At 41.6% G+C, this 24,890-nt stretch overlaps 1 protein-coding gene across 1 annotated transcript in view; it reads left to right on the top strand.

Moving 5' to 3' along the window:
- Positions 1-24,890, top strand: part of MYO16 (myosin XVI) — a 466,166-nt gene that overhangs the window by 124,082 nt on the left and 317,194 nt on the right. The window contains exons 6-8 of the mRNA XM_026493590.4: positions 39-163; positions 9,052-9,177; positions 23,001-23,076. Coding sequence (XP_026349375.3) covers positions 39-163; positions 9,052-9,177; positions 23,001-23,076 — 327 coding nt within the window. The remainder of the gene's footprint in view (positions 1-38; positions 164-9,051; positions 9,178-23,000; positions 23,077-24,890) is intronic.

Here is a 24,890-nt window from a genome sequence, read left to right as displayed (position 1 = left end):
ATCTCTACCTTCTGTTTGAAAGGCTGTTTTTCCCGTAGGAGTGGATCTGACCTCACTGCGCCAGATGAAGCTCCAGAGACCGTTGAGCATGCTAACGGATGTCAAACACTTCTTATCAGGTGGTGGAAATGTCGACGAGAAAAATGACGAAGGAGTAACTCTGGTAAGTTGCTTAAATAGAGAATTTCGGTTGATTTCTACTGCACAGAATTAGATACAATTAACTTGTAAAAATGTCTCTTCTGATTGTAAAAGTACTACATATTTATTGTAAAAATCTTGAAAACACCTAAGTATGCAAAGAGGAAAACAGAGATCGTGTATGTCACTGCTCAGAGAAAACCAGGGCTTCTAGGTTGATATATTTTCTTCCTTCCATGTATGTTTAAACACTTAGAATAATTTTTGTGCATTACTTTGGCAGTCTGATGTTAGAAATGGAACTTATAGGAGAATGTTCTCATTTTAATTTTAAGGAAAACAAATTATGGGTTGCTCTGGTGAATGAGTTTCTAAATCCAAGCAAAATCACGTCATTACTTTTTTTTATAGCTATCAGGCACAGTTGCAGTAATGTAAAAACAGTACAGTTAAATTGGATTAATTCTAATATAAGCGTAATGTCTCATCATGAAGATAAGAAACATTTGGACTATTGACCCATAAAACGTATTTGAACTGGGCATGCTGGTGTTGAAGTTAGTTAATTGCGGTGGGACTATAAATGTATTGAGGCTCAGGGAAAAAATTGAGAGAAATTAAACTAGCAGACGGGAGTATGACTCTTGAAACATGGGATGCATAGAAGTGTCTGGAACCAGTGATTCAATTTCTACCATGGAAAAAATAAGGCGTGAGGTTGAATACAGTGATGAGAGAAGTGACTTGTCTAAATGGATAAAAGTGGTGTGAGACCTGATACAATTTTAGATTTATTAAATGCAAATTAAGCACCTTGAGACCTCTGGATAGAATAATCTTCCTAGATACTGATTTTGGACTTTGGAATATAAATTTCAAAAGACTATCAAAAAACATGATGCCAAGTTATAAGCAAAGAAAACAAAGTGTTTAGAATTTTTTGAAAAATCACACATTCAAATGGAAAAATATTCCAATCTATTGAGGAAGTATTAATTAACCACATCCTGTGAACAAAGTAATAATGAATAAAACCACAAAAGTCTTTTTGTTGTGGGGCTTACATTTCATTGGGGAAGATACATAATATACAATATAAATGAGCTAAATAGATAGCATATTAATAATGATAAACACAAAGGAGAAAATAAAAAACAAGACAGGGCAGTGCTGGGTGTGTTGTTGGCAATTTGGAGGCACACAGGTTAAGGTCTCACTGACAAGGAATTTTGAGTAATGATCTGGGAGAGGTCTGCACACACCGCAGGTGTGCATAAGAGCATTCCAGGCTGAACAGTGGTAGGTGCAAAGGCCCTGAGGCAGGGGTGGGTGTGTTGTGATTTCGAAACAGCACAGAGGCCTGTGAGGCTAAGAAGAATAAAGGAAAGGAGGGAGATAGCTGGCCCAGATCACGCAGGATCTGTGCACGTGTGTGAAGACTTTGTAGTTACTCTGAGTGTGATGGGAACACATTGGAGGGCTCTGAAAGAGAGTGAGACACAGTCCTACTTTAGTTCTAAAACCATCACTTGCTTTGACAGCTCTGTTAAGGATAGACTGTCAAAGGGCAGGCTGAAGCTGAGAGTTCAGGTAAGAGGCTTTTCTAGTAACCAAGAAGTTGGCGGTGTGGCTCAGATGAAGCTGCAGGAAGCTGAGGGGGTGGGAAGTGACTAACTTCCATCTGCGTGGAAAGAAGATCCCTGGGACTTCCTGATGGCCAAGTGGTGGGAGAGAAAGGATGATTCAGAATGACTCCAAGTACTTTTAGCTTGAACAACTAGAGTGATGGAATTGACATCCAATGAGAAGAGAAGGCTGAGAGCAGGGACAGTTTGGGAAACATGAGCCAACTTCATGGAGATGTTGAGTTTGTGGTTGGATACTGGAGTCTGGAATCCAGGAGCTGCCTGGGCTGCACACTCAAGTTTGGGAACACTAGCATATACATGACATTGAAAGCCTTGACCTTGGATGATATCACAGATTTGATACAGAAGGAAAGAGAATTTGAGACAATCCATGGAGCCTACAAAGAAGACAACGATCCAGAAATGAGACTGGAGGGAGGAACTCCCAAGGTAGGAGGAAAACCAAAAGGATGAGATGTCTCAGGAGCCAAGAGAAGGAAGTGTGACAAGGAGGAGGAGGAGGGTGAGGAAGAGGTGGACTGTCAGATACCACTGAGAGGTCAAGTGACTGGAGATGGTGAATTGGCCATTGGACTTAGTAACATGGAGGTCGTTGGTCTTTTCAGCGAGAGCAGTTTCAGTGAAGTGGGGGGCTCGAAATCCAGACTGGAGTGGGTAACGTTTCTTTGAACACATGGAATGCACTAATGCCTAGCCTAGCAACCCAATAGATCTTTGTTTCTCTGTTTGGCAGAAGACATTACGCTTTATATTTCTTTTTTAAAAAATCACCGCTGAATAAGAATAGCGTGAGTGTTTCAAATCCCACTGAACAAAAGGACCTACCCACTTCAGTAGCGAAGCTGTTGAATCAATACAGAGCAATAAATCGCTATCGTGTTCAATCATCTTCAGTTGTGACATTCTTTGTGACGTTTTTTCTGACGAGCAGAGATCATAAACATTGCAAGTAATTGTTGTGTAATAACTATATGATCATCTCTGAGCTTTTTATAAGGGAAGTAACAGTGATCGGAAGGCTAGGAAGTTGTCCCTTGAAGAGCATGGCATTTAGCAAGTGGCGTTTTGGGTCGATTCTTATGTCTGAGTTGGTAAGTCTGCCAGGTTAATGACTGCCACCGTGAGCTGGCCTCTGGATCGTGCGTTCCTGTCTGTTGTTGGTAGGAACACTGAGAAGACACTCGTCCACGGATCTCCTGAGTTGGGATGCCAGTTGTGGTTTAAAATTAGGCATCATTTCCCACACTGTTAAATTGTGCAAAAAAGATAAAGCTATCAACAAAAGGCTCAATGCTACTACACTTCCAGTATGTTACCTTCTTTTCCTCTGTTAGAATATGCAAAATAAAATAACCAAACATAATGTAGCTCTTTTAAAAAGATCTCTTGGTTTACACAGATAGTCTTCTTAGACGAAAACAAAGCCTCAAAAAAGGATACAATTCCAAAAAAAAAAAAAAAGCCGCTACAGAGCATATGGAAATGTGTTCCTGAGTTCCAGCGCATAGATGCTCTTTGAAAATTTGACCGTAATGACTTTCAGATCCATTATAAAGATGCCGGTTCTTTACTCTTTTGTCACAGAATTTGATATATAACGTCTGGCCTTGGGACACATTTACTTGGTTTGTTGGAAAAGAATTATTCATGAGATGCAAACATCAAGCGATTTTGTTTTTGTCTCCCTTTGATAGTTCAGTAGCACTGGTTCATTACTTACTTTGGATGGAGACTTCGCCAATGCCATCAGCTCTCTGGCCATTTTATGGTTCCTTTATATCACAACGCATAGCCTCAGTTTAGAGATGAGAATGCCTGGTCCTATATAACCATGTAAAGTCCCAGCTTGCGTGAAGTCAGGGTTCACTCATCTTTTTTATGCCATATTACCCTCTAATCCTCGGGTGTAGCCATGGACGCCTTGTCAAAATTGTGTTTTTAATGTAATAAAATGGTGCCTAGAATTACAAAGAAAGCCAGTTGTAAGGAAACATTATAATCCTAATATTAAAATGAAATTTGTGGTAGGTACTGCATGTGCCTCTTTATGAAGGCACTGAGTAACGGAAGTAATCATTACCATGAGTTTAGAGTATATTTGATTATGGGGGATATTTGGAGATATCTGCTATGACAACAATGTGATAGGAACATAATTCTTTCGATGATAGCATCGTAGGTGTGTAGCCTAGGTTCACCATCAAAGAATTGGCTAAATTTCATTTGGGGTTAAAAAAAGAAATAAAAGTAACCATTTTCCCACCCAAGTTTACAAATGCCCCGAATCTCTCCATCCATCCTGCAGGGGCTGGTGGGCTCGGGGGCTGAGGACCCTGATCTCAGTGAAATCTTGAACTTGCTGGTGGCGTAGTGTCGTATCAGGCTAGGGAGTCCGTGGAAGGGAGGGTGGCCTCGGTCATCTGTTTCCCCTCCCCCCCACTGCCTCCTCTTCCGTGTCACTGATGTGGCGGGAGAGGAGGGGGGAGACAGACGGGCAGGAGGAGACACAATGGGAGCTGGAAGGCTTTGACTTGAACTTCCTTGAGAGGATGTCCTGCTCTCCAGGTGAGAAGCTGACCCCTTCCCTTGTGAGGATGCGGGGTTCCTCAGACACCTCCTCCTCACCCCCATCACTGGGAATCTCCAGGGGGTCCTTCACACCTGCCTCTGCTCTGGGGAGATCCGGGGTACCCCAGCCTGGCTCTGCTGAGCCGTGCTTGCTCCTCAGGGATCCCCCCGAAACAGAACTGAACACGAACATGGCTTGTCCCCAGAAAAACCTCCCCGTGTTTGTCTCTGCCCCTGCGAACTCATGAGTGCGGGCGGATGCCAGTGTGCCCGTGACTTGCCTTCCCCACCCATGAAAGCAGAGAGCCAGACTGTCTATTGCCCTTTACTTTTCCTAGTCAGGAATCAAAACCAGTAACGGTGACTCTGCCCAACTCTCGAGGACACCTAGCTTCTGTCGGTGGCCACTGAAGCCAAGCTCTTCTGACTTGAATTAGGGAGGAACCCAGGCCCCACAACCACACAAAAATTTCCCATTTGTTCAGTCCCAGTTTATCTCTCATTTGGACCTATTATGCCCTCAGTCTAGAGGTAGAGGTCAAAAGTAATCTAGGCTGGGGGTGCCTGTGTGGCTCAGTCCTTAAGCATCTGCCTTTGGCTCAGGGTGTGATCCCATGGTCCTGGGATCGAGCCCCATATTGGGCTCCTCTGCTGGGAGCCTGCTTCTTCCTCTCCCACTCCCCCTGCTTGTGTTCCCTCTCTCCCTGGCTATCTCTGTCTCTGTCAAATAAATAAATAAAAAATCTAAAAAAAAAAAAAAAAAGTAATCTAGGCTGGGGCACTTGTCTGGCTCAGTCAGTAGAACACATGACTCCTGATCTCGGGGTTGTAAGTTCGAGCCCCACATTGGGTGTGGGTGTAGAGATAAAACATTTAAAAAAAAGTGATTTAGGCAGTTTTTGGATAACTATTTTCAAATGTCTATGTGGTCTCACTTCGAGATGTGATATGTATTATCTTCATACTCAGTCAGACCTATGATAGGAAACATTTTCTGTTAATATTCTGATAGAAAACTAGAATTGGAGAAAATTTGAAGTTATTGGTTCAAATCGGGACTAATTCCTATAGGTGTCTGAATAGCTATTCCTCAAGATTGATTTTCATTTACTCCTAACATAATTTCATCTAAATTTGCCATTAGCCTCAGAGTGACCATCCAGCTTTAGAGTGGCAGGGGTTACAGACCTTAAATAAGACCACATCCAGTGGGAATATATTTTAAATTTCACACACAGATTCTTTTTAAAAATGAGATTCACATATAGAAGACTAAGTAAGTGACTTCACAATGAACCCCCAGTTTCCATGTTACAATAAAAAGGAGTTAATTCTGGGTGGCGAAAGCTCTTCCAATATACACATAGGGGGAGAAGGCACAAAGGGAAATACTGAGATCATGGACTAGGACAAAAATTAAAATGAACATTTGTGCATCAAATAATGAGCAAAATTAAGAGGCAGATAATAAACCAGGAGTGATGTTTGCAACAGGTCTTTCAAAGTGTTTAAAATACGCAACATTCATAGAAATGAATGAAAAAGATCACTATCTCTCGGTAGAAGAACAATAGAGTCAATAGACAAAAGAAAATAACAACTACCCTACAAATATATTAGAAGAGACCCATTTTTAGGAATTAAGTACATTGAATTTATTTATAGCCATTTTAGAAATACATAGTAGCGAAGACCAGAAGTTAAGGGTCTATGAGAACAGTCCCTCCGCCCACCGCTGGATGGGGTGGGAATTGCACCAACATTGCGCAACTCAGTGTATGTGAATACATTGAAAAAAAGTTCGTTATTGTAGAATCGCAGTTGTGTTTTTGGGAATGTGTCAGGAGGAAATAATCAGAGAGACAAATACAGTGATTATCAACCACGCAATCTTCTATACAATAAAAAATACGGCAAATGCCTATAATCGGTCAGGTGGATGCTAATTGCCCCCCGGGACTGTGTGCCGTGCTGTCCTGAAATAGTCCGTTAGAGGAAGAACACCGTGGTGAAGAGGTGACAGTTCTCAGGCTGGGCTCCGTCACTTCACGGGGGTGACTTTGTTGGTTTATCATTCTCTCTGTCTCGACCCCAGCCTCGCATACCGCCTGAGTGAGGACGAGGCTGATCCAGAGACAATCGCACTACTGAAGACTTCTAACTGGGGTCCAAGACTCTTGTGTGTCTTCATATCTTAAGGTCGCAGGACCCAGTGATGGTTTTGATCTGTATGAGGAGGCTACACGGGGCTGTGCCTCCGCGGGTGGTGGGCCGGGGCAAGGCTGACGCACGTGTGTAAGTGGTGGGCACCTTTCAGAGACAAACGTTTTAATATAAGATAAGAATGCTGGGGAAGGGGTGGTTTACAGGAGTGCCAATGTTGTGATTGTTACCCGGTGGCCTGGACGACTCGGGTGCCCACTCCGCCTTGCTGTTTCAGACCCGCCGTGCTGGTGGATGCAAAGAACGTGGCTTCAGCCCACAGGGGCCAGGCTCCCCTGGGCCAGTGGCCTAAATTAACTCATCCCCAGCTTTTGCCTCTGCAACATCAGGATGCAGCTGTTGGCATCACAGGCCGAACAGACTAGAAGGAACAATGGATAATTTTTATGGGCAGCGTTTGTGAAGCGGCTCTGAGACCTTGACCTGCCTTGTACCTGAATCGGTGATTTCCAACCTGCTGTATTTCCCGGGACCGTTCTTTTGCAGTCGTCCTTCTAAGAAGCTGCTGCTACTCGTTTATAGAAACAGCAGCCGCCTTTGTGTTTCTCCTAAGACGCCATAAAATAGCAGGAGAGGAGTCTTCTAAGACAGCACAGTGGTAAACACTTTCCCATCTTGGCACCCTCCTCTGGCAGCAGTAGTCAGGACAAGGATGGGTATAACTTCCACGTCAGAAAATAGACATTTTTAAGCTCTGACTTAGTGATGAGAACAGTCCCCTGGGGAATCTGAAGTCTTGCTTATGAATTCAGAAGTTGGTTGCTGGGATCATCAAGGTAAAGGCTCTAAGCTCTTAATATTTTACTATGATGAATTTTTAAAATTCTGTTATCTCTTGTAAGTGGAAATACATAAAGGCAGGGGTTTTTGCCTTCGTTTTGAGATTGCCTCGGATTAAATTTGTCTGCCTCCAGAGATGTCACTGAGAACTCATGCTTTGGATAGTTTTTCTACCAAGTGAGCCAAGACTTTCCTTCTAGTATTTTCCTTGAGAGCAGTGCCTGAGATGGCAGGCTGGGAGCAGGGCTGAGTTTGAAATGGGAGAACCCGGTTTTTGCCCCGTGGAAAGCGAATCTACTCATTAAGGAGTTCACCAAGTGAACTTGACTTGTTAGTATCAGGTGCTAAGCAGCAAATGGGCAGTTCTTGGTGTAGTTTTATATTAAAAGTGGAAAATCCTTCTCATATCCCGATGTTCATGCTCACAGTTCAGAGTAACTTCGAATCAACTGATTATTCAAGTAACGTAGAATAAATTTAGGAGCAGGTGAAAGATTGGTTTTCCAAGAGAACAAGTATATAAAATTGTATTTCTCTAAAATACTTGTGAATATTTTATTCTTGGGACTGTTTGCTAGAATATCAATGTGGTGAATTCTAAGTATAACAAAGTATGGGAAGATTGATGTGAAACTTAATCTCTTAAAGTTTATGCCTTAAAACGAATAAATGTATGTGTTCCTTTGGTGTCGTTAAGTATGGGAAATAAGGATGTAAGTACACGCTGTGCATTAAAGAGCATAATTAAGTCCAAAGACAGAAAAGCAAATGTTTTTGCTGAATTTTATTAATATATATGTATGTGTATTTAATAAGTCCTTTGACTTTATTGTGATTTCATCTTTGTAATAAAAACAGACAGAAAGCTACAAAATTCCGTGCTCCAAGACCAAGAAGAAATCATTGGTTTTACTACTTTTATATTCTTTTTCTTTTTCCTTCCTTATAATTTCTTATTATGCTCATGAATTCAATCATGTAGTTACTTAATAACCTAATTTAAATTGGGCGTGATGATAGTTTACTTACAAATCAAAGCTGCTGCACTGGAAACAGGAATTACCCCAACTGAAAAGTCTGAATCGTTCTCCAAACCCCGATCCCCTCATCGTAGCTCCTGAGTCCTCAGTCCTAAACCTCAGATTGCATCCATGGACTAAACTGGGAGCATGTTGAAATGAGAGCTACATAATCATTTTAAGGTCTGTCAGGACTAACTCACCCTTTCCAGTGTGGCTGCCCCTTTTTCCTATTCCTAAGCATCAAGATGGTCACATTTCCTGTTGTCATATGTGTCCTCGAATCTCCTCTGGTTGCTCCAAGTACAGGGCTAGAATTTCAGAACCAGTCACCACATGTTTGACTTTTGGGCAAGAAGTGGTAAAGCATTCAATTACTGCATTTTGTATTTAAAAGATTATGGTAAAAGGACACTAAAGAGGGGAATGGGAATTATATGAAAAAGTGCACAGTTTCAGGGTCAGAAGAAAAATAATACTTAAGCCATAAGCCTTTGTTCATAGAAGGATGATGTCCACTTATATCAAATAAATAAAGCTGCATGTATGTTCTTTTTTAAAAGGTATTTTAGGCTTGATATTTTATTAGCTGTCTTTAAAGCGCCGAATAAATGGTTTTGATGTCACTGCTTTTTTCTTAAGTTATATAACAAAATATTTCTTCCCTGCAGTTACATATGGCGTGTGCGAGTGGGTACAAGGAGGTGGTGTCTCTTCTCCTGGAACATGGCGGGGACCTGAATATAGCAGATAATCAATACTGGACCCCACTCCATTTGGCAGCAAAGTATGGCCAGGTAAAGTGATCTCCTAAATTATTTTAAAAATCATTCTATAATTAATGCATCATTTCATACTTAATTTTTTAATTTGAAATTGTGTACTAGGCAGGATGAAATTTGACTTTTAATGGCACCCTATTCGTAAACAAATATTTTTATGGTTGAAAGAAAACATTGTCTTTTGAAAGGATACATAAAACACACAGTCCTCGGGATTCTTCATATCTTAGTCAAAATCGTAGGAGAAATAAGACAGAATCAGAAACATTTTTCATAGAATGGGCTTATTATTTTCTTAACATTACGTAGTCCTTATAATGGCTTATAATTTCATGAATAATTGATAATTCTATTTGTTCTCTATAGTTAGTAGAAGTAAAGCAGAATTCCACTTACGTTTTAGTTTTTCACTATAAATTATATTTCCCCTTAACGAATGAAGAATGAATAGCAGATTTTTTTTTCTCTGAATTGATTTTTCGTCATAGCTAATACAACTTGAGTTAGTATCGCACAGATACTGTCTCACCAGGTACCATTGTATCATCAAGAAGAAGTAAAATGACTTTTAAATGATTTTATGTGGGTGAATATGACAGCAGTATTCATAATAACTGATTAATTTTGAAATCTATTTATACAATACACAATATTTTGTGTTGGAGAAAGCCTGAGTAGTTCTGTTTTGGAAGAGAATTCATTGTTGCGTAAATATGGAGATTTAGGTTAAACTTGTTGATTCTTAAACATTAGCCTGGGGTAACAATCATGCTCCTTAAGTTCAGAGTAAGTTAAGTCTCTTAGGTACTAACTGGTTTGCAAAATATCCATCATAAAATCTGAGTACTGCTGTTGTTGAAATAATTGAAACTATTTGCATTTCACGCATTTTAGTAAAAGCACATTGCTTAGGGAAAGTCTTTCAACATAATAAAACATTATTCGCTTTGACATTTCCTTCATGAAAAGATTCATTTGTTCAATAAATATTTCTAACAGTCTCTTTATTAAGTACCCCAAGCTCTGCGTTTAGCAAGTAAATGTTTGTGTAAGTAAATGGGTGGGTTAAGGGGAGGAGGCTGTAGGTAGCTGAAGTCATAGTCCCCGGGGCCCCTAGTTCCTCCAGTAGATCGCAAGGGTATTGTGGGATCAATGATCTCAGTACCCCACAAGCACATCGAGGTTGCATTTCCAGCACCCTGGAAGACGGTGGGTGAGAGGTTTTGTCGTTAGTAAGAAGTAGAGAAGCAAACACAGAAGCAGGTGCAGCCTCCTCGAGTACAACCTGTTGCCCTGTGCTGGAGAAATGGTGGTCAGTGAATTATCAGAACGTGCTCGTTATAGTCAGGGCTCCCTCTGGAAGGAGCCAAATCTGCAAGGGAGTGAGAGCTTGGTGAAATGTGACAGAATGCTACTTACTACAACTCAGTGAATTAAGGCTATCATTTTACCCATTTTTTTCTCTTTTTCTGATTGGACTTTTTAGATTTCAGATTGGGTTCATTTCAAAGAATGCCAAATTGGTTCCCTTTAACCACTTCCATAAGATAACATACTCTGGGTGAATAGGACTAGATTTAACAAAGTTTTTTAAAGATGTGCCCCGGGGTTTGGGGGGTTGCCTGTGCGGCTCAGTTGGTTAAGTGTCTGCCTTTGGCTCAGGTCATGATCCTGGGATCCTAGGATTGCACCCCAAGTCCGGCTTCCTGCTCAGTGGGGTGTCTGCTTCTCCCTCTACATCTGTCCCTTCTCTTGCTTATGCACACTCTCTCCCTCTCTCTGTCTCAAATAAATAAATTCTTAAAAAAAAAAGACATGCCTTGGACTACATATGTCACTATTGCTGTTATTAGACATTTAAATAATTTTTATCAGAAGCCAGTGCGTGGTTTTTGTTTTATTTGGTTGCAGGTCAAATGAAATATTTGGTATGAGTCAGTGTATTTAATTTGTTATTGTATTTTTTGGTTCTGTGATTTCCATTTGGTTTTTATTGTAACTTCCATTTGATGGGATTTCCTATTTTTTCATTTGTTTCAAGACGATTTGTAGTTGCTTGTTGAAGCGTTCTTATGAGAGCTGCTTTACCCTCATCGTCAGGTGGTTCCAGCATGATTCATCTTGTTGTCAGTTCACCATCTTTTCTCATTCAAGTTGTGATTTCCTTATCTTGGTATGACAAGTGATTTTTAATTGCATTTTGGAGACTTCAGCTATTATGTTAGGAGAATCTTGGTCCTGTATAAATCTTCTATTTTAGTCAGCCTATTAACATTTGATATGCAGGGCTTGGTACTCCAATGGGTTGTGGTTCCGCTAACAGTTTAATTTTCAGACCCTTTGAGATGTCGTTTTGGTCCATTTGGCCTATCCTGTGCCCCCAGGGTCCTCACTGCTTCTTCTAGTGTCCCCAAAGACATGTAAGTAGTTTTCCCAAGCCAGACTACCCCATGTCTCAGGGTGAGGTAGGGAGGATCTCCACAGGGACAAACGACTTTCAGGGCTGGGGGCCTGTTAGGGTAGGCTCCCTCTTGCAGGTGCTGCCTCCCAGCTGCCCTTGCCTCTTATCAGGGAGAGGAGTCTCAGCTCAGTGGAAGAAGGGTGATTGCCTGGCCCTTGGTGTTAGCGGAGCATGGTGCTGGACTCATCTGATGTTGTCCGAGGGACACAGCTGGAATGTGGGAGGGACGCCTCCACCCAGGCCGTTTTCTGTCCCTCAGTTGGGCTGGGAAACACCGGGTCTGGGCTAGCCTTCGATTGGGTGGGGTTCCTGCCTGTGGTTCCTCCCTTCTGCAGGTCTTGAGCCAGTTTACCTTCCTCCTTCCCTCTTCAGAGTTCTTCTTGGGTTTATGGTAATTAGCAGGGAGGATCAGAAAGAACCAGTCTGAGTTGGTGTGTTTTACAACAACTGCTCTGTTTCAAAAGAATTACTGACTTCTGAAAGCCTCCTGAAGCTTAATAGAGAGTGATGAAAGGAAGTTAATTTATGATTATTTTCACATGAAACCCATCTGCGGGCAGAAGAGAAACGAAGATGGGTTTATAAAACTTCCACTGTAAAGCGTCTACTGGGATCTTTGATTCTGCATGTGGAACGTGTCTCAATGTGACTGGTTCTTCCTGACTCACATTTTGAAAGAACATCTAGACATTTCTGTTCCACTTCTTGAAAGCTGTACGATTAAGGCAGCAAGAAGGAATGGCTTTCAGAAATTACATCCCTCAGGTGATCAGATAGAGCTTCTGATCCTTTTCTCAGTAGTGTGCCTGCCTCGTTAGAGGCCAAGAGTTCTGTATGCAGATAAGGAATTGACCGTTCAGGGGTCCACAGGAAACACTACCCTGCAGAAATGGGAAGGTCTACCCAAGAAACTACATTTTTAAAGTGCCTGCAGTTAAGCTTTATTATAGGACAAGTGTTAAAAAACAGGATCAGAGTCTGATAAAATTTGTATCATGTAAAGAGACCTATTTTATAGAACCATGACACAAGACTAATGAATATATTAACCTAATGAAACAGGTTGGCTATATGGTTTAAAAAAATTGGAGTTTGGTTGTAGTAATGAAGGTAGATTTTCTTACAAGGCTTTATTTATTTATTTTAGAGAGAAAAAGCATGTGTGGTTACTCGCACGAGTAGGGGGAAGGACAGAGGCAAAGGGAGAAGCAGAGTTCCTGCTGAGCAGGGAGCATGACATAGGACTTGATCCCAGGACCCCAAGATCATGACCGGAGCTGAAGGCAGACACTTAACCGACCCAGCCACCCAGGCACCCCATGAAAATAGATTTTTAATAATTTTAATTTGCACAGCTCCATTTAACAAAAAAACAATGATTGACATAGATACCGAGCACAATCCCTGCTGTGCTTTGGTGATGTACAGAATGGAAGCCCAGCACGATGGCCACCTCCTTCCTACAGCTTCCTGGAGATCCCCGTCACACACAGGTCTTAGGATGCAGGAGTGGCTGATGAATAAGGCAGGAAGAACTCAGGCATAGCAGCGCTCTCACCCCATTACCTGCCATCTTTGAACAATTTTTCAAACTTTGGGTTTTCGGAATCTATGTTTTCAGCCTAGAGAAAGAGTTCTGAACTTAATGGGGAATGGGACCCAAAACTACGTTTATTTTGCAAGATGCAGAGTAATTAAGATTGATGTTTTTGTAACTACTTCTCCAGTGTGCCAGTTGTATTTCGAACACTCATCATTTATTAATGATCAGTGAATAAAGAAACCCTTTCCAGTTGCTCCATTTATTCTTTCAAAAGCAGCTGAAAAATATTTGACCCCATCTTTTAAAAAATGATGTCTATATTTTTTATCCTTTCTTGTGTTTCCCAGACACTTTCCTACACGAACACCTGTATTTCATTCTGCTCAACCAAGTGAGGATGCCAGCTTTGTTCTGAGGAACATGGCCTGCTCCCTGGCTCTGAACTGCCTGGCCGTGTGAACCTGGCAAGGCTCACTAACTCTTCTTCCACAGAGTCTGGGCCCAGGGTTCTCAGTCAGTGTGAACTGTCAACCTCTGTTAAAAGGGGGGATTTTTACATAGCTCAGGAGTTTCTGGGGAATGACGAAGGGGAATGTGTGAGACGTGTGTTGGATATCCCTTGGCGTGTGTCCTGGTCAGTTGCTCCAGTTGCTAGATTTGTACAGACAGATATCCGACACAAAGTTTTCCAGAAATGGCCATTTATAGTGTTCAAATGAGGCAGATTTAAAAACGAATGTCACCTTTATCCTCCGCTTCTCTAGAAAATGACTAGCCATCAGTTCGGTGTTTTCTAAATCCTTAAACATTTTAGTACCAAGGAGAGATCCGAAGATCACATGTGTCTTTTCCATTTTGCTCCATTGCGCCCGATCCGGTGGGGTCTCCACCAGAATGTAAGCTCTGAGCAGCGAGGACTGTTTGCTTGCCCTCTGTGCTCTGTGTCCTCAGAGTAACCAAAGGAATCGACAGGACAGATCCATAAACCAAGAACTCAAAGCAAAGCCCTAATATGGAGATGCAGGGGGGCTTTTCTGTTAGAATATACGACACAAAAACCACAATGGTGTTCTTCAACTAAGGTCTCAGACTAAAAAGACAACTAAGAGATTTATGTTAATAGATTTTGAATAACTTGTATCTCGATTATTTTGTCAGGAAAATACCATATGGTATATAGAATCATATTTAAAAATTATTCACCTGTAAATATGCCATTTAGTATTCATTTTGGAAATAATAATTTAGAAATAGGTTTTATCTGAACGTCAAGTTATATGCATGGGTGATTTATAACTCTCTGAAGAAATTTACCATAAATAAATATATCTCAGTTTAGAAAAAAAGAAGCTTTAGAAATGCTAACATTTTTTTTAATTTAATTAACATTTTATTACATTATGTTCCAATGTAGACAATAGGTACTTGATATAACTGTCATAACTGGGGTCTAGACTATGGTTTGAATTTTTTAAAGTTTGTTTTAAAAAGATTATTTACATTTTTTTTTTAAAGATTTTATTTATTTATTTAACAGAGACAGAGACAGCCAGTGAGAGAGGGAACACAAGCAGGGGAGTGGGAGAGGAAGAAGCAGGCTCATAGCAGAGGAGCCTGATGTGGGGCTCGAACCCAGAACGCTGGGATCACGCCCTGAGCCGAAGGCAGACGCTTAACCGCTGTGCCACCCAGGCGCCCCAGATTATTTACATTTTTTTATGTAAAGTTCGATGTTTCATTAGTTGCGTATAACACCCAGTGCACCATGCAATACGTGCCCTCCTTACTACCCATCACCAATCTATCCCATTCCCCCACCCCCCTCCCCTCTGAAGCCCTCAGTTTGTTTCTCAGAGTCCATAGTCACTCACACTTCATTCCCCCTTCTGATTACCTCCCCCTTTCTTTATCCCTTTCTTCCCCTACCGATCTTCCTAGTTCTTATGTTCCATAGATGAGAGAAACCATATGATAATTGTCTTTCTCTGCTTGACTTATTTCACTTAGCATTATCTCCTCCAGTGCCGTCCATGTTGTAGCAAATGTTGAGAACTTGTTCTTTGTGATAGCTGAGTAATATTCCATTGTATATATGGACCACAACTTCTTAATCCAGTCATCTGTTGAAGGGCATCTTGGCTCCTTCCACGATTTAGCTATTGTGGACAATGCTGCTGTGAACATTGGGGTGCATATGGCCCTTCTCTTCACTACGTCTGTATCTTTGGGGTAAATACCCAGTAGTGCAATGGCTGGGTCATAGGGTAGCTCAATTTTTAACTTTTTAAGGGACCTCCACACTGTTTTCCAGAGTGGCTGTACCAACTTGCATTCCCACCAACAATGTAGGAGGGATCCCCTTTCTCCACATCCTCTCCAACAATTGTTGTTTCTTGCCTTGTCAATTTTTGCCATTCTAACTGGTGTAAGGTGGTATCTTAGTGTGGTTTTGATTTGAATTTCCCTGATGGGTAATGATTTTGAACATTTTAAAAGACTAATGGCATTTTTGGAGACGTTAATAGCAATTTCACTTTCTTATAAATACCTTAGAAATATAAATACCTTTATGGGGAAGGTAGTTCATAATTTATAACAGTTTTTCTTGTTGACATTTATACTGGGATGGCATATATATTTTAACACTTCCCTTTATAAATATGTTAACTTTCTAGTGAGAAAAAGGAGATCCTTGTTCTTGTCGGAAACTGGGAACTGAATAATTTATGTGACCAATGTCTTTTGGTTTCACAGTTCTTTCATGAGTCGTACATAAAATAAAATCTGATTCTGGCCTTGTACATATTTTTAGCGTTTTTAATAGGATTGGTCATGCTACAGAAGGAGATAGGAAAGTAACTCTACAAATGCTGAAACCTAAATTCCCTTCCCTTCAAAAGTATTTTGTGTCACACCACCCACATATCTTGCTGCTCAAAGGAGTTGTTTGTATTCTCAAAAGCATTTTTCCCCAAGTTCATAAGAATTGAGAAATCTTCAGAGGGTTTTTGTTTTTTGTTTTTTTTGTTTTTTTTCTTCTTTGCTTTGGGAAAACATAAAGACACTCTGTGGTTTTCCCGCCACCCGTCTGAGCCGGCAGCATTGACAGACTCAGCCCTCTGTGCGGGTTCCCTCTCTTCTCAGTGTCTACATGTCTTTAGGGAATGCCCACCCTGCAGCCCCCAGTCCCCTGCATGCTCATGGCTCCCAAAGCTGCCTCTTGTTTCCCTCTCACCTTGCAGACCCCTGAGGACCACAGCCCAGTGGGTGATCTCTACCAGCCTCCCCTCAGCTGCTCTCCTGTGCAAAGGGAATGGTCAGCTCCTTGCTCAGCCTCAATGTGTTGCCCCTTCCGTGTGTCATTGACTCACCACAACACTGGGCATTGCCCTTCCTCCCACCCCTCCCTGATCTTCCAGTACCTAATAAAGCCCCAAGGCCTTGAGCTTCCACCTGGGAAGGGTGTGGGGCTCTGTGAAGTAAGCCACCACCCTCACCTGGTCAGGCAGCATCCCTACCCGAGATCCACCCACCCGCCTGCCCCTCCCCCACTCCTGCACACGTCAGCTTTGTCAACACAGGTGTCATCACAGTGTCTCTACACAACATCCCTTGCGCTGCTGGGGACAGGAAACATGCACTGCATAACACCGTTTGCCAGCCCCGTGCACCTGGGCTTCCGCTTCCTTCTCCAGCTTCATTCCCCGGCCTCCCCCATCAGGTGGCGCAGGTAGCCGTACTCACTTCCACTTTCTGGACGATGCCACCATGTGCCTCCTTCCGTGTTCTTTGCTCTTCCTGATATTTTTACGTGGTTCGGTCTTACATGGAGGACCACACGGAGATGCCACTTCAGTGGCTGCCTCTCCCAGCTTCCTGAATTCCGGTGAGGACGCTCCCCCATGCATCCGATGTGGCCCCTGTGTCTCTGTACCACGTCACAGCGGGCTTCAACTGCGCCTTCCTGTGTCCGCACTCCCCTCCAGTCTGTGACCACTGAGCGCGACAACGCCCTTTCTTTATCAGCACAGGGTCCGACCCAGGCTGCGCGGTTCTGTTCTCCAGCCAGGGAGCCCGCGTCTGCCTTAGAGTGGCAGGTGCCCCTCGGTCCAGCCGACTGGGGCTGCACCTGCACTGCGAGCCCACAAGCCCACAGGCGCGCTGGCTGGCCAGTGGGAGGGACGGTCCCCACGCACACACATCTGTCCCCATCACCCCAGAGAAACGGCGTGTGGGCCAAGGGAGTCCAGCCAGGGGTGAGCAGCACGGGCAACAGCTGTTGGGTAGCCTAAGAGGTCATCAAGGAGTCTGACCAGGAGGGGATGCAGGAGAAGGAGGCTGCCACCTGGGCAGGAGGAGGGATCTCTGGAAGGACCCGCAGATCCTGGCGGGATTGGAGAGCCTGTGTTCTCAGGGATGGAGGCAGAACTCTTGGGTTTAATGTGAAATCACAGTTGGGCCACAAACAGGGGTAATATTAGCAATTCGTTAGATGGTTTTGTATTTTACATCTGAAATCCTTCAGGGGTTCTGAGTTGGAGGCATTTACGCATTACAATGCAGAGCTTGCACAGTGAGGTAGGACGTGCACATTGTGAGTTCTGGGACCTTTAGCGCTTCAGTTTCTTATTAGATTAAGTGAACCGGTCTCTTCTAGCGTCTCAACTAGAAATCAGCTACGTCCAAACATTGCCATTGTTCAGCTCTTTAAAGAGGTAATTTAAATGACCATCGAGGACTTAATTTTGCTAAATTCATCCAAACTGAAGGACAACTCTCCAAGGAATCAATAAAGATATCCAGTGAAGCTTGTGTGGATTTAAATTTCAGCTTAAGTACGTTTTCAATTAGCCTGCAGGGTCTCCTTTTCCACACTCAGCACCCCCAATACACACGGTCACCTTATCCTCTGGAGCCTTTGGTGATTATAAAGTTGTTGTACTAGTGGCGATGAATTCTTAGTGGGTTACACACTCGACCTATTCGCATTTGAAGCAGTTTACCTCACAGTCTTTCGCAAGGGTAAAGCCAGTGTCCCGGAGGAGAGTAATTGAATTCGCACGGGCCTGTTTAACTTAGTTCTGTGACATGGCTCCCCGATTTCTGATTAGAAGCACATGGGAAAAACTCTCAAAAAAGAAAGGAATTCCCCAAAGGAGAGAAGCATCCTCCTTCCACACATGAATGCCTCTTTTTATGGGCCTGAAATAAAATGGGGTTGCTTTTATTGCTAAAGATTTCCATGTAGGAAACATTTTGCTTTTATTACTGAAATGCTTCCTGGTTCCAGCTGAAGTTGCGGAGAGAAGTGGTTTGCTGAGAGATGGCACCCGTTTCTCTTTGGAGGCCTGGACATACTGAATTGAATTTAGAAATGCAAAATAATGTTAGGTGTCTGACATTTTGCCAAAGATATGAGAGCACTTAGGTTTATTACTGTTCTTTCAAATTTGGGAAAACGAAAGGCGATCTTAACTCATTTTTGGCTTTTTTTTTTTCTTTTCTTCTTCCTTTCCTTCCTTTGTCCTCCCCTCCCTCCAGCTGTCCATCTTTCTTCTCTTTCTTCTCTTTCATGTGGTTTAAACACAAGCACATCGCTCTCATCTTTAATATAAAACAAAACTCTTTCCTGTACCTATTTTAATGTACTGGGAATCAGCTCTATATATTTTATCTTTCAGTCTTTCAGATTTCAAGAGAATCTCTCTTTCTTTAGTAAACTCTGTATTTGGAAATAAAAATAAACTTATTTATATAAGCACTGTAACACAATTTAAATGTTACTGATATAATCCATGTTCTGCAAAACCAAACACCGATTTCGAATGGGCTTTGGGAAAGCTAACAGTGAGCAGACTATTTAAGATCTAATTAATTTTTTAATGAGAATACCAACCAGAACAATCATTGGTGGGTGGGGAGATGTCTCCGTGTGCCTGGATGTGAAGTTTTGCATGAGGGGAGAACCAGAGCACTTGTTACAAAGCAAAACCCAAGATTGGAAAAGCCAATCTCGTTCTTATCAGTATAATAAAGCAAGAAATAGAAACAAAGGACAAAGTTGGGAAAGGAGAAAGGAGGATAAGAATGCCAAAGGAATCAGCAAAAAATGGAAAGACTAGACCCATTAAGTGCATTTATCAAGTTGTTTACAGTGGCATTAAAAACTTAAAATATATAACAATATACTTAACAAAATATTCTTTTTTTTTAAAGATTTTATTTATTTATTTATTCGACAGAGATAGAGACAACCAGCGAGAGAGAGAACACAAGCAGGAGGAGTGGGAGAGGAAGAAGCAGGCTCATAGCAGAGGAGCCTGATGTGGGGCTCGATCCCAGAACGCTGGGATCACGCCCTGAGCCGAAGGCAGATGCTTAACCGCTGTGCCACCCAGGCGCCCCTTAACAAAATATTCTAACAAAAAATTTCTACACTGAAAACTATGGAACACGGCAATGAGGAATTATAGAAAACCCAAATAAATGGAGGAGTTAGCTATAATCATGTGTTTTGACAGTGAATACTTTGAAGATATCTGTGGAAAGCTGAATAGTGGCCCCCAGAGATGTCCGCACCCTGAACCTCAAAATCTGTCAATGTGTTTGTTCCCAGAAAAGACAAAAGAACTTTGCAACTGTGATTGCTTATGGGTTTTGAGATGGGGAGATTTTCCTGGATTACCCAGGTGGGCCCAATCTTATCACGTGGATCCTGAAAAGCAGAGAACCATTCCTAGCTTCAGGTTCTTGGGTGGTGTGGCTATGCAAAAATGAGGGTGTGGCTATGCAAAATGAGCAGACACCTGCAACATTGTTCCCTGAAGATGAAGGAAAGGGCCACATGCCAAGGAATGGAAGTTGCTACTAGATGCTGGAGAAGACAAGAAACAGATTTGCCCCAAGAGCCAGAAGGAACAGAGGTGCTGCTAACACCCCGATTTTAACCCAGTGAGACCTGTGTCAGACTGCTGACCTATAGCATCGTAAGATAATGATTTTTTTTCATTTAAACCACTAAATCTGTGATATTTTTAAAAACTATATAAAATTATTATGGTATCCATTTAAAGCAATTCCAATCAAAATCCTAAATCACTTTTTTCATAAACTGAAAAGTTCATTCTAAAATTTATATAGAGATATAAAGTACCTAAATAGACAAAATTATCTTGAAAAAATAAGAAAATTACAGACTTCTTTCAAGATATACTATAAGTCTTTCACTTACAAGATTTCAATACTGGCTATAAGCTATACTAATCAAAGTAGTTAGGGAATGCAGTAAGGACAGAAAATTGATCAATGAAATGGTCAAGGACATATATAGTCAATTAATTTTCTACAAAGGTACCAAAGCAATTCAGTAAGAGAAAAAAAAGTCTTTTCAACAAATATTGCTGAAAAAAAATGGGTGGCGGACCAAAATAATTTTGAGCTTTTCTCTGTCATTTGTGAAAACTCACTTAAGATGGACCGTAAGTTTAAAAGTTAAAATTAGGGGCGCCTGGGTGGCACAGCGGTTAAGTGTCTGCCTTCGGCTCAGGGTGTGATCCTGGCGTTATGGGATCGAGCCCCACATCAGGCTCCTCCGCTGGGAGCCTGCTTTTTCCTCTCCCACTCCCCCTGCTTGTGTTTCTTCTCTCGCTGGCTGTCTCTATCTCTGTCAAATAAATAAATAAAATCTTAAAAAAAAATAGTTAAAATTATAAAGCCTTTAGGAGAAAATATAGTATGACATTGTCATGGCCTTTGAGTGGACAAAGTTATTTGGAACATAAAGAGTGCTGACCGCACGAGAAAAAAATACAGATGTTGCACTTTCACAAAAGCAAAACAAAGTTAAAATATCCTTCTGTTCTTAAAAAAACATTTTCAAGAATATGAGTAGGCGGGGCGCCTGGGTGGCGCAGTCGTTAAGCCTCTGCCTTCAGCTCAGGGCGTGATCCTGGAGTCCTGGGATCGAGCCCCACATCAGGCTCTTCCACTGGGAGCCTGCTTCTTCCTCTCCCACTCCCCCTGCTTGTGTTCCCTCTCTCGCTGGCTGTCTCTCTGTCAAATAAATAAATAAAATCTTAAAAAAAAGAAAAAATATGAATAGGCAAGCCATAGAACGGGAGGAAATATTTGTAATACACATATCTGATAAATGTATCTAGAACATATAAAGAACACAGATCACCAATACAAAGATAAACACTCCAGTAATAAATGGGCCAAGAAGTCTTGAACAGACACTTCACCAAGGAAAGTCTAGGAGGGGCCACTAAACACATGGAAATGTGTTCAGTATCCTTTGTCATCACAGAAATAAGTTAAACTAGACTGAAATACTACTTCATTCTCAGTATGATAGCTAAAATTTTTTAAATGTCAATATCAAATGTTGGAGAGAATGTGAATCTAGCGATATGTAAATGCACAAAAACAAAATGATTAAATCGAATGTGGAGCAACAGGAACTCTTGTTGGGGATGGGGGTGTACGTTTGAGCTCTTTGGAAAACAGTTGGAGCTATCTAAGCCACTTTGATGATATCCAAACCTTTATCCCAGCAATTTCAGTCCTACGTGCATCTGTCCTGAGGAGACCCTTGCTCGCGTGCACCAAGAAAGATAGACGAGAGTATTTGTAGCAACGTTATTTGTAAAAATAAATGACTGGAAATGGCTTGAATGCCCAGTGAGGAAGGCAGGTAAATTGTGAAATATTTGTACAGAGTAATTATGTGCAGCCAAGAAAATGAATAAATCTTGTTTCGATCCATCACCTTCGATGATTCTCAAGAGTGCAGTGCTAAGTCATGGAAGCAGGGCGTCGGTGAGTATACACACTAGGGTTTCACTTCTCTACACGTCTCAAACAGATAAAACTGGGCAAGATGTTGTTTCGGGGTACTTCTGTACATAGGGTTACACAGGTAAAGAAATCATAGTAATAGCCCAAAATTCATGAGAGTGGTCAACTCTGTGAAATAGGAAGAGGGATAATTTTGGTAAGAAACACAGAAAGAGACCAGGAATGGCCTATTTTAAAAAGTTGGGAGGAGCCTGGGTGGCTCAGTCAGTTGAGTGTCCTGACTCTTGATTTCTGCTCAGGTCATGATCTCAGCGCCCTGAGATCGAGCTCCACATTGGGCTCTGTGCTCAGCAGGGAGTCTGCTTGGGGTTCTCTCCCTCCCTCTCCTTCTGCTTGTCCCCTCTGTGCTCTCTTTCTCTAAAATAAATAAATCTTTTTAAAAAATGTTGGATACACTGGAAATTATTTCATTACTGTTCTTTCAGGGGTTCATGTACATTATACATACTCTTTGCATTTATAGTTTATAGTAAGATTTAAAAAATATAGTAATCTCTCATCAAGTTGCTTTCTTCTTTTCTTACAGCTCAGGATTTAAGTTTTCCTAACTCCCCTGTGGCTTTAGTTCATGTTGTCTGTGGGGCTGCAGTGACTGGACAGGACCAGTGAGATGTTAATGAGTCGCTGAATTTATTTATTTATTTATTTATATATTTTTAATGAGTCGCTGAATTTAAACAAAACACATAGAACATGTAATTCCTCCCACAAGATGCCCTAAAATACACCTGAAAGGTGTTAAGTGAGCCTTTTCAAATCCCAAGCGATTTATTCCTCCTTTGATAAGTAATTTTTGGTTGGACTGTCTGTCATTTTTTTAAAAGGAACTATGAAAACTGGGAGCGGAGAGAGAGAGAAGCATTTAGGGTGGGATAGGTTCATGCCTTCTCTCTCAGCAGGCTGGAACCGCCCTGGGGACCACCCCTGTGAACCACTCCCTGATGAATCTCATTTCAGTGAACTTTACTGTTTCAGACCAACCTGGTGAAGCTTCTTCTGATGCATCAGGCAAATCCAAACCTTCTGAACTGCAATGAAGAGAAGCCCTCAGGTAGGTTATGAGCGTCCTGGGACCGTTGAGAAGTTACTGGCTCCTTCCTGTCCTACCGGAGCTTACTGATCCATCATTAACGTAGCCGCCCAGCGAGTCGGCCTCCCCTGAGCAGCTCTGTGCAGGCGCTCCTTCAAGCCCTGCTCCCAAACTCCCATGCCCCCTCCTGCACAAGATGGCGGTGCAGGGTGGTTCCGATCATGGGGGGCCCTTGTACGTGCCTGCAGTTTGCTTTTGAGGCTTTCAGCTTCCTGGGTACTGATTCCTTCCATATCAATTAATTTCAAATATATTTTTGCTGTTATTTAACTAGTGTCTTGTTGTTTCAAATGCATACTGGTTCATCATGGTTATTTTATTTTTCTTTTCTTTTCCTTTTTTTCATTTTAATTTTCTTCCATTTTATGTTATTTTTTTTATTAATAACATACAACGTACTATTTGTTTCAGGGGTACAGTCTTAACAGCCTACACAGGGCTCACCACAACACATACCCTCCCCAATGTCATCACCCAGCCACCCTATACCACCACTCCCCTCTGTGCCAGCAACCCTCAGTTTGTTCATCAGGCTAATTTTAAATACTGATATATATTTTTTTCTGTGCAGATAGGTATACTGCAAGGAATTGACACTGACATCTTCAAGCCAATTTAAAACTTTGAAAATCTTAATTTAATGTACTATTTTTGATAAGTATCTTTTGAACATTTCTTGAGTTCTTTTTACCTCTGTTCTTTCGTAATATTCATATGCTGATTTAAAAACATGGATGCTAGGGCACCTGGGTGGCTCAGTAGTTAAGCGTCTGCCTTGGGCTCAGGGCGTGATCCTGGTGTTCTGGGATCGAGCCCCACATCAGGCTCCTCTGCTGTGAGCCTGCTTCTTCCTCTCCCACTCCCCCTGTTTGTGTTCCCTCTCTCTCTGGCTGTCTCTCTCTCTCTGTCAAATAAATAGATAAAATTTTTAAAAACACAAAAAAACAAACAAAAAAACATGGATGCTGCATTCATTTTCTAGCTTTTACAATTTGACAACACATTTACTAATAAGTGTTTTGTTTATTAAAAATAAATACTCTAAATAACAAAGAGAAAAGTGTAGCATAAATAATAAAATGATATTCGAATTTTGAAGGTAATAATTGAGCTAAATACCTTAATTCTACTTATTCTTTTTACTATACCTCTAATCTAAAAGCACTTTATGCCAGAGATTTCTCACTGGATGTACTCACAGGGGTGTGATTACATGATAAACCTCCAGCTGAAGAGAGGATGAGAGATTTGCTCTATTTCCTATTTTTTTGGAGTTAAATATTATTTAATGCTTATTCATCTTATCTGCTAAAGTAAACTGAAGATTTAACAAATGAAACTCTTAGCTAGTGTTATAGTTTCAAACTTTGGAATCAGGCTAATGTTAATGATAATGTAGTAACCTTAGTATTAACAACAAAAGCATGTCCAATGATAAATATTAAAAGAGCAAATAGAAATTTGTGGGCTTTTTCTATTTGCTTCATGTATTTGTTGTGAAATATGTCACATCCTTTGTTTACTGTAGTTCTAACAGATCACATGTGTCAAGTTCATATCCCTGGCTTCTTTCCCAGAGAAGAGAATATATGATTGACCCTTGACCTCAGGGACTCCCATGTGTCACACTTCTGCCTTTTAGTCTAATATTTTAAACCTAAGTGTGCCCAGATGGACACCCGAGGCAACCCACAGTCCTAGAGCCCAGGGCGTGCCTAATGTCTGGTCTAGCCTCAGCCCTGGCCACCTCAGGACAGGATGACTGTCTTAGACAA

Source organism: Ursus arctos, unplaced genomic scaffold, assembly GCF_023065955.2.
Source record: "Ursus arctos isolate Adak ecotype North America unplaced genomic scaffold, UrsArc2.0 scaffold_10, whole genome shotgun sequence".
In the NCBI taxonomy this organism is placed as follows: domain Eukaryota; kingdom Metazoa; phylum Chordata; class Mammalia; order Carnivora; family Ursidae; genus Ursus; species Ursus arctos.
This window is presented reverse-complemented; position numbering and strand designations above follow the sequence as displayed.